This window comes from Lemur catta, chromosome 3, assembly GCF_020740605.2.
Source record: "Lemur catta isolate mLemCat1 chromosome 3, mLemCat1.pri, whole genome shotgun sequence".
NCBI lineage: Eukaryota > Metazoa > Chordata > Mammalia > Primates > Lemuridae > Lemur > Lemur catta.
The window spans coordinates 126,072,465-126,082,793 of record NC_059130.1 but is presented as its reverse complement, the minus strand read 5'-3'; the positions used below and the strand labels follow the sequence as shown (position 1 = coordinate 126,082,793).

The 10,329-nt window shown below is 56.0% G+C and overlaps 1 protein-coding gene across 4 annotated transcripts in view; it reads right to left on the bottom strand.

The window, feature by feature from the left end:
* Positions 1 to 4,488: 4,488 nt before the first annotated feature.
* Positions 4,489 to 10,329, bottom strand: part of GNB1 (G protein subunit beta 1) — a 48,535-nt gene continuing 42,694 nt past the window's right edge. For all 4 annotated transcript variants that reach the window (XM_045548730.1, XM_045548731.1, XM_045548732.1 and 1 more), the window contains 4 exons: positions 9,677 to 9,878; positions 8,702 to 8,918; positions 6,442 to 6,557; positions 4,489 to 6,215 (listed from right to left, as the gene is read on the bottom strand). In XM_045548730.1, the coding sequence (XP_045404686.1) occupies positions 6,451 to 6,557; positions 8,702 to 8,918; positions 9,677 to 9,878 (526 nt within the window). In that variant the 3' untranslated portion in view covers positions 4,489 to 6,215; positions 6,442 to 6,450. The remainder of the gene's footprint in view (positions 6,216 to 6,441; positions 6,558 to 8,701; positions 8,919 to 9,676; positions 9,879 to 10,329) is intronic.

Below are 10,329 nucleotides of genomic sequence, written 5' to 3'. Positions count from 1 at the left end.
CTTGCTAGCCACGGAGCACACACCAGTGCCTTTAAGGGGCTGGGACTGGGCCAGGCACCCAGAAAACCTCACACAGTCAGGGCAGTCACTGGCTTCTACGGAGGCACCCAGCCCCCCCGTCATCTGCCCAAGGTCACCTAGCAAATGCCCTTCCTGTGTTCTCCCTCTAAAGGGAACTTCTGTAATCATGGAAACCCTTTTTCTGCCCAGGAGCGTGGGGGAGGGGGGTGTCACCCCAAGGAGGACGACCCCTATGCTCTGTCTCCACATCTCCACTCACCTGCTGTGTGCAAAGTGCACTTGGGGCTACCACGTGTAGGCCACAGAGCCAACCCCTGCCCTGCCTGCCCCCTGCCCCGAGTTCCGCCAGGCTCACCCCCGCCAGCAAGAGCGCTTCCCCATTTCTGAGATGAGAAAACGGCTGTGGCTGCCTTCAGCTGACCTCGATTGTGCAACTTCTCAGAGCAGACCCAGCTCAGACTCTGGGACTCAGGGGCCAAGAGCTCTCACACCTGCCACCCACCCCAGCGCTGAGCAGCAATAACTAAGGCCCAGGCTGGGAGGACGCCTTTGGGCACCCGGAAGATTCCCAGAGGCAGTTTCGCTAGGCTGGGTCCAAAGGGGAGGCCAGTCCCAGATCAGGAACAGCAGGGTCAAAGGCTGGCTTGGGGGTGGGGATGGGCCAGAGATCCTGCACAGAGGAGGAGGTTCTGCCTCAGAGGGACTGGGGGTCAAGGAAGGCTCCCGAACTCCTGGGCTGGGCCCAGGGTTGGGGGGCTGCAGCGGGTGACACACCCCCACCCTGACCTTTCCCAGCCCCAGAGCTGCCCGTGCTCAAGGCCACTGTGGACTTCGTTATTTGGTGTTTGGGTTTTTTTGTATTTTCTCTTATTGTTCACACTTCAGACCTCCCAAAACCTGGACCCCCCCTCCTGAGGGTAGAATAATGGGTGCCAGCAGGGACAGGGTGGGACGGAGGGAGGAGGAGGAGCTGGGGCCGTGGCCCCCAGAGTTGGACTCGGTCATGGTGGGGGGTGGCTCTCAGGGGCAGAGGGGGTAGAGGGGCTAGAGGGGTGCACGTTGCAAGTCTTGGGAGTCCTGCTACCAGCTCCAGGGGGTGAGAAGTTGCCATCAGCTGGCCTGGCTGGGGTGAACGGGGTGGATGGAGGCTGCCCAGCACCCAAAAGGGGAAGTGGTCAGGCCCCTAGAGGCTGGGGCTCCCAGTGGAGGAGGTGCGTGTGACCAGCTATCCTGAGGCCATGTTGTTCAGCCTCCAGCCAGCACTGGGCACAGGCACGACCCAGCTTCCCAGCCTCTGGCCTGAGAGACAGAACAGGGCCCCCCCGGCAGGGGCCAGTGTTGGGATTGCCCACTCGATAGTCTCCCATTTGGCCTGGTTTGTTGGGACAGCCCTTTTCTCTGCCCACCACATGCCCGTTAGCTGCGGATTCAGCAGAGAAGGATACTGAAGCCTGTCAGGTGCTCACCTTTTGGTGGGGCAGACAGAGCAGAGGAGTTGGGGTATAGCTTTGAACAAGGGTGACAAGCATCCCTCCCTCCGGCAGAGGGAGCGGCAGGCATGGGGCCCTAAGGTCGGGGAGGGGGTGGATAGGGTGGTTGGAGGTCATTGGTAGCAAAATGGGCTCACTGGAGTAGTCACCTGGCACACGTGGGGACTCACTGCATTCGCACAAGGTCCTCGCCTAGTAACTTGCCCAAGGTCACCCAGCAAGCAGGAAGTGGGGCCGAGGCCGGGCGCAGTGGCTCATGCCTGTAATCCTAGCACTCTGGGAGGCCAAGGCGGGAGGATCGCTCGAGGTGAGGAGTTCGAGACCAGCCTGAGCAAGAGCAAAACCCTCGTCTCTACCAAAAAAATAGAAATTATCTGGACAACTAAAAATATATATAGAAAAAATTAGCCCGGCATGGTGGCACAGGCCTGTAGTCCCAGCTACTCGGGAGGCTGAGGCAGGAGGATCGCTTGAGCCCAGGAGTCTGAGGTTGCTGTGAGCTAGGCTGATGCCACAGCACTCTAGCCCAGGCAACAGAGTGAGACTTTGTCTCAAAAAAAAAAAAAAAGAAGTTGGACGGAGTTGGCGAGCGGGGAGGGGTGGGGGAGGTGGCAAGGCAGGGCAGAGGTAGCAGGGTGAGAGGTAAGGAACAGTGGGGCCCCTCGTGGCCCCCATCGCCCCACCCACCCGGGCTGGCTGGACTCCGAGGGTCCCGGCCCGCCTGGGGCCTGGCTCTGTGGGGAACAAGCACGGGGCTGTGCCCTGCCCACATGGACGTCCAGGCCACGCGCTGGAGGCCAATGGAGGGGGGCCGCCTGCAGCAGGGCAGGTGGCAGTCCACGACCTGTGGGCACCTGCGACAGGTGTGCCTCCATAGGCAGGGTGGGCACGGTGACTGGGACGCGAGGAAGGAGCTGGGACTGTGCTTCCCAGGGCCCCCGTGCCCTGCAGGTGCCAGGGTAATGGCTCCTGCCGCCATCTTGGGTTAATGCAGTCTGTGGAAACTTGAGTTTTGTGTTGCTTTGGGAATTCCGCCTGTGTGCAGTTATCCTTTCCACACTGCCCTAGCCAGTGCGCTCCAAATGCACCTATTTGGCACCCACTGTGAGTGCCTGTTTTGCTAAGGGGACATCAGCCGCCGGGATGCCCAGGGAGGGGCCAAGGCTGAGGGGAAGCCAAGGGTGGGGCAGCGCCCCAGGTGCCACACGCCGGCTCCCCAGCCTGCCAGGCGCCAGGCTGCAGTGAAGGTGCAGAGTGGGCCACTGCAGGCCCCAGCCCTGCCTCTTGACTTGGGAGCCCCTCCCAGGGCCTGGGGGCTGCCAACATGGAGGGACCTCAGGTGCTCTCTGGCATTTTATAGGGGTTTCGCAAGACAGCTGGCAGGGTTAAAGCTTGCAAAGAACTTGCGTGTCTATTAAGAACAGATTTATTTCAGGGAGAAGTGGGAGAGGAGGATGGAGCAAGGCACACCCATGTGCTCAGCCTGCCAATCACTCTCACCTGGCAGCCTGAGGCAGCCCGGGACACCCGCAGGAGCAGTGCTGCACTGTCCCTGGAAGAGGTGGCAGGCGGGTACTGTTGGTCCCATCAGAAACGCACCCAAAACCCAGGACAGGAAAGACCTGCCGCTAACTGGGGTCCCCAACACCCCACCTGGAGCAGTGAAGGGGGCACCCACCCCCACGTGCCACCCTCCCAGCTGCTCTGGTCTTTCCTGGTAATTAGGAAAGGGGGCTCCCAGGCCGGAACACTGTCCACGGAGGGCACTCTTCTTCACTTGTGAAGCAGCACCAGCATTTGGGACATGAAAATTATATTCCTTTTTTTTTTTTTTTTTTGAGACAGGGTCTTGCTCTGTCACCTAGGCTGGAGCAGAGGCATCATCATAGCTCACACAGCAGCCTCAAACTCCTGGGCTCAGCCTTCCAAGTAGCTGGGACTGGAGGCGCACCACCACAGCCCGCTAAATATTTCTATATTTTGAGAAGACAGGGTCTCAATATTACCCAGGCTGGTCTCAAACTCCTGGCCTCAAGTCATCCTCCCACCTCAACCTCCCAAAGCGCCAGGATTACAGGCGTGAGCCACTGCACCTGGCACAAAACTGCCTTTTTTAATCTTGCAAAGCTTAGATCATGAAGACTAGGAATACATGCAGTCCAGGGTTTTTTCCACACTTTGGTGGCAGATGCTCTTTTTTTACCAGATGCAGTTCTTTCATTCAGACTAAGATGAGGCCAGGCGCGGTGGCTCACGCCTGTAATCCTAGCACTCTGGGAGGCCGAGGCGGGCAGATTGTTTGAGCTCAGGAGTTCGAGACCAGGCTGAGCAAGAGCTGAGACCCCCGTCTCTACTAAAATTAGAAAGAAATTATCTGGACAGCTAAAAAAATATATATAGCAAAAATTAGCTGGGCATGGTGGCGCACACCTGTAGTCCCAGCTACTCGGGAGACTGAGGCAGGAGGGTCACTTGAGCCCAGGAGTTGGAGGTTGCTGTGAGCTAGGCTGATGCCACGGCACTCTAGCCTGGGCAACACAGTGAGACTCTGTCTCAAAACAAACAAACAAACAAAAACAGACTAAGACGAAAACCGTTTAGTTCAAAGGAAAGCTTGTGTGTGGAGTAACGTGTCCGCAGACGTTTTAGGGGAGGAGAAACAGGAAGTCAGGGCGGCGGCTTGGTGGAGGCTGAGAGGAGGGCAGAGGCCAGCAGACTGCCCGGGCGCCTTGCACAAAGCTCCCGGGGTGGGGAAGCAGCCGCCTGCTTGGGAAGGTCTGGGGGTGGCAGGTGGACCTCAGTGCTCTGCAGACCCACGAGGGGAGCCGATGCCCCTTCCGTGGATTCTGTGATGTGGGGGTGGGCCCAAGCACCGCGTCGGTGACAGTGGGACCTCAGAGCAGCAGGGCACCGGGGTGGGGGGCCAGCCCCCTTCCACAGACGGAAATGGACCTGCAAGTAATCACAGCACAGTCCCTCATGTCAAACTGCTTTATTACATCTTAAATAACAGTACAGTTTAATATAGTATCTATCTTGCATCCAGCTTCCTTGCAGTACACTGACTTTAAAATTAAATACAAAAGGTGAAAAGGGTAAGGGTGCAGAGAGCTCTACGGAGGTGTTGATGGAAGGAGAAAGAAGGGTTTCGTTTTTATTCTCTTTGCCAGATCCAGGCCTACCGCACGGTCACAGCACAGTTTTGTATAGTGTCGCAGAACAGGATGGAGAAGCCACTACTGCTGCTATGAGGGGTGCTAGGGCAGGGTGGGGGTCCACAGAACGCTGCTGTCCAAACGCTGCTGCCGGACCCTGGATGGGAAGTGGAACCAGGACAATCTGGACGTGGTAAAAACGACCGGCCTCAGATCCGAGGCTCGTTCTGTGGGGAGAGGCCAGGGGACTGGTGGGTGGGAGGGCGGCTCTCGTCCCTGCCCCCTCCCGCCTCCCTCCCCACCCTCAGAATCCAACAGCAACCGTTTGCAACAGGACTGGTTTTTTTTTTTTTAAAAGAAATAAAGAAAACAGTGACTTATCCCGCTACTCAAGCGTGTAGAGCTGCTTACTGTACTGCTTCCGATATGTGTGCAGAGCAGCAACAAGAAGTGGATAGAGCTGCAATGGTTACACTTTAAGAGGTTATTTCTTAAAAGAAAAAGAACATCTAAGGACTGAGTCCTATATGCACTTTTGAGCATTTCTACAGCATGCGAATCTAAGAGTAAACCCACCCAATATGGCAAACAATCAAATTTTTTTTAAAATTTAACTTAGAAAGTCTGAGATCATTATTTTCAAAACATTGATTTGTACATTGTTTCATACACAAATAACCGACTATCCGAGCACAGGACAGGCATCTCTCTTAAAACAGGTTCCTGATAGTTGGGGGCGGGGCGGGTAGTGTTAGGCTGTCATGAACTTCCCTCCAACTGCACGAGGAAACCCCAGGTGAGATGAAAACTAACTGAGAAGGCAGAGAGGCTGGGCGGGAGGGAAGTGGGTGCGGGTCTGAGTTCGCTGTTCAGAACAGGTGAGGGCTCTCTGATCACACAGCGTGTGCTTGGTCACTTCCCTTCTCAACACGTTCTTTGCTATGCCATGTTTGTGTGTGACAATCATCGCGACATAGACAGAAAATGAAAAAAAAAAAAAAAAACAAAAAAACCCAGGGACTGAATTTACGTGAGTGACAATGTCAGAGAGGCTGCCCTAGACTCTGGTTCTGTTTCACTACGAACATAAAGGAATATATTTAAAAAAGGAAATACGAATGCTTCCAAAATCCCATCACAAACATGACTTGAACTTTAGGAACTATTACAAGATAAAGTCCTCAACTTGTTTTGCATGAATGTCACCCACAGGATCACTGGTCTAAACTTCAGATAAGCTAGCGGAGAGGTTACCTTCTGGTTAACATGTTTATTATAGTATTTCCTCTTAAAATTCATTCAAGACAAAAAAGAAAACGAAGACGATGGCCCCGGAAGGAATGCACAATTTGTTTTAGTTTACAGCACAGAGATCCTTCTCTTAACGGGAATTGTGCTCTTGGTTTCAGCAATAAGTGAAGGAAAAGATCTTGCCCTTTTGAAGTTCGGAGGGGGTGCAGGGTGTCCACGTTAGTGCGGCTGGATGGGTGCGCTCTCACGGCAACGGTCAAGGGTGGAATGGTCTTCCAGTCTCCGCAGCGTCCACATGCTGTTTCAGACAGGTTTAGATAAATGGAAGAAGAAACAACATCTAAATGTGGATGTACAGTTGCTGTCACTGCCGCACCAGCATCTGCAGCTGAGGGCACCTGGCTTCCGACTCCGTGACTGTCTGCCTTACCACGTCAGTTCCCCTAGTGCCACCACCACGAACCCGGACTCCATGCTGCCGTGGGAAACACACAGCTCCACTCGGGGGCACGTGGGGTCCTTACCTCCTGGTGTTAGTTCCAGATCTTCAGGAAGCTGTCCCAGGACCCTGTCGCCACAGCCATGCCGTCGTCAGTCACTCCCAGGCAGCTGACGCGGTTGTCGTGTCCAGCCAAGACACCTGGGCACAACCACAGCACAGTCACTCTGCAGCCAAGAGGGGCCTCACCCCTCTGTGACCCTGAGACAGGGCTGGGTGGCTCATCTCTGAGGGGACGAGATCCGGGACCCTCATGGGCAGGAAGGGGAGGAAGCATGCTGGCGTGGTGCGTGGACGCTGGGTGGAAGCGCACGGCTGATCCTGCCGAGGGGGCAGAGACCCGCATGCTCCTTCCCTGGAGACGGCCCAGAGCATGGGAAGCACACAGACGCTCAAAGGCCTGCTCTTATGTTGGTTTGAAGGTAAGTTGATTTAAAAAGAGAAAAAAAAAGGCAGTAGGATAACAAGAAGAATCCCTCATTCAAAGGCACGCACACATGTAACTCTGAGAGCCTCTTACGCTGACTTCTCAGCACTCACTTAAGAAGCTTAAAAAATGAAGCAAAAACCACCATCAAAAAGTATCAAAACTGGCCGGGCGCGGTGGCTCACGCCTGTAATCCTAGCCCTCTGGGAGGCCGAGGCGGGTGGATCGCTCGAGTTCAGGAGTTCGAGACCAGCCTGAGCGAGACCTCGTCTCTACTAAAAATAGAAATAAAAATTATCTGGACAACTAAAAATATATATCAAAAAAATTAGCCGGGCATGGTGGCGCATGCCTGTAGTCCCAGCTACTCGGGAGGCTGAAGCAGGAGGATCGCTTAAGCCCAGGAAGGAGTCTGAGGTTGCTGTGAGCTAGGCTGATGCCACGGCACTCACTCTAGCCCGGGCAACAGAGCGAGACTCTGCCTCAAAAAAAAATAAATAAATAAATAAAAAGTATCAAAACCACCCCAATCTCAAAACAATAATCTACACCATGAGAATCTGTGGGTGTGGGCTGCCTCCCGTGGCCTGTGACCATCAGAGGCTGCCGGAGAAGGCTCAGCAGCCTGGCGACCACCAGGCACCCTAGCACCGAGCGGAGCCTCCTGGGGACGCCGCACGATCCTGGTGGGGACGACTCCCAGGGCCACGACATGCCACCTGCTCCCACAGGGATCCGCAGGCTCGTGTCAGACGAGCTCCCCCACCTGCACAGCACCGGGGTACAGGCCCCGAGTGTCCTCTGCGAAGGGTGGGCTGGCTGCCTGGCCCTCAGCAGCACAGTGACTGAGGGACTCGCTCAGAAACAGCTCCAACCGGGCCCACTCAGGCCAGGGAGAAAAAGGGAGCCATTTGCCCAAGAGGTGGGAGCAGCACCCCCCCAGAAGCAGGAAGCCACAGTGAGGCCGCGAGGCCCGGAGCCCTGGCTCCCTTCCTCCATCCCCATGTGCTGAGATGGACAAAGTTGAGAGATTCCAAAAGTGTCAACGTTTTCCATTTCAAATGCCCAAATATCCACTTTTTTTTTTTTTTTTTTTTTGAGACAAAGTCTCACTCTGTTGCCTGGGCTAGAGTGAGTGCCGTGGCATCAGCCTAGCTCACAGCAACCTCAGACTCCTGGGCTTAAGCGATCCTCCTGCCTCAGCCTCCCGGGTAGCTGGGACTACAGGCGTGCACCACCATGCCCGGCTAATTTTTTTCTATATACATTTTTAGTTGGCCAGATGATTTCTATTTTTTAGTAGAGACGGGGTCTCACTATTGCTCAGGCTGGTCTCAAACTCCTGACCTCGAGAGATCCACCCGCCTGAGCCTCCCAGAGTGCTAGGACTACAGGCATGAGCCACCGCGCCCGGCCCAAATATCCACTTTTAATAAGAAAGTTCTCATCTTTTCTATAAGTTGTGCTTTCGTATACTTGACAATAACACACTAGCTCTTGATACACAAAATTCCGGCTACAAACTGAACGGTCCCTGGGACATACCTGCCCCACCTGTGCTCAACGGGCTCCTCACTTTGCCCCTTGGCCTCAGAGGACTGAGCGGCTGGGTCCCCTCTTGCCCACGGTGCCTCCCACGTCCCCCTCGGAGTGCGTGGGCAGAGCTGCTGGGGCCCCACGGAGTTGGCTTGCCTGAGGGGCCAGAGCCGGGACACCCAGCCGGTGGCCCTCACTTCTGCCGCGCCACACCGCAGCCTGCCCGACAGAAGCCAGGACACCGCAGCTGGCGCACACCAGGCCCACCCTACGGATGCTACCTGAGCCCCCAGGAGACACGGAAAGGCCCCCAGCCACCTACCTGCCCTGTCAGCTTTGAGCGCGTCCCAGACGTTGCAGTTGAAGTCGTCGTACCCAGCGAGGAGGAGGCGCCCGCTCTTGGAGAAGGAGACGGAGGTGATCCCGCAAATGATGTTGTCGTGGGAGTACGTCATGAGCTCCTGGTCTGCGCGGAGGTCGAACAGCCTGCAGGTGGCATCGTCCGAGCCAGTGGCAAACGCGTTGCCATTTGGAAAGAACTGGAAAGAGAGAGGAAGTCAAGACGGCATGTAAGTGCTCACGAAGAAGCACTGGGGACACGGACTGCTCAACGGCAGGGCTGCCGACACGGCAGGCACAGATCAGCGAGACCAGGGGCCCACCCGGGACACGGACCTCGCGCTGGGGACGCTCACGACACTGTCAGCTGACCCTGTGGTCGACATCCCCAGTGAAGAGATTTTATTCCAACAGGACAGTGGGAACGTGGCCGCCACTGACCGGCGTGTGTATCTAGCTGCCAGCGGGCAGGGCTAGTCTCATAGTGAGGAGGGGTGACTGCTGGTCAGCAGCGCAGCAGAGCTCTGCCCCCGTGACCAGACACGTGCCCCTCCATCGCGAGGCCGGGGCTGAACACCGCCTGCCGTCCGGGTGTGAGAACGGAGGGAGGCATCTTGGACCGGCTGCACCCTGACCTGGCGTTTGCCTGTGTGAGTTTACTGCCTGTCTCCAGCAAGAGGCAAGCTCCAACGACTGGTCGCCCCGAGGGGTGGGACAGGGCTGGGCACACACAGACACCTCATGGCCATCTAAGAGACCAAGGGGCAGCACAGAGCCAGCTGGCTGCTGAAGGTCACAGCAGACCCCAGTGTGGTTTTCTGTGTACTCGTCTGTAAAGCAGATTGTATTTGCATGCAAAGAGAGAGCGCATCTAATCCGGAAACCAGTGTGAAATTTAGCAATGTAAACCACTCGCAGAGCTGGTGGAGCCCCGTCCCCGCGCCTTCACCCAGCTCACACAGATGGCGTTGATGTCAGACTCGTGACCGGTGAAGGTCTGCCGGCACATCCCTTCTCGTACGTCCCAGAGTTTGGCTGAAGCATCACAAGCACCAGAGACAAACAGCCTGGCATCGGGAGCGAGAGAAAGGCTCATGACGTCTCCAGTGTGTCCCGTGAACGTGGTCGTCTGCTGGCCGGTCTCGATGTCCCACAGGGCACTGGAGCAAAGGACAATGGGCGTCAGCCTCACGCTCTCAGCTGGTCCCGAGACAAACTGTCCCTCAAACCACCCAGGACCACAGTAAACCTCTGCACTCTGACTTGAGAAATTTAATTTTTTAACAGACAAATTTAAATTTTGTAATGTGACTTAACAAAGCAAACGAAAACCATACAGATGACACACGGCCCCGGCTCCGGAGTAACTGGGACCCCCACGGCAACTGACAGCAGCACACGGGGCCTGGCATGACTGTCACAGCAGAGACACTAGAGGCTGCACTGCACACTTGGGGTCACAGAGGAGCTTGTGGAGGGGCGGCAAGGAGTTCCTGGGAGGCCCTGGCCAGTGGGGAAGACTCCACGCTTCCTGCAGCTGCTCCCTCCATGCCCTGTGGGGTCTCACAGTGCCAACTCCCCCCCACCAGGGGTCTGAGAAAAGGCATCAGA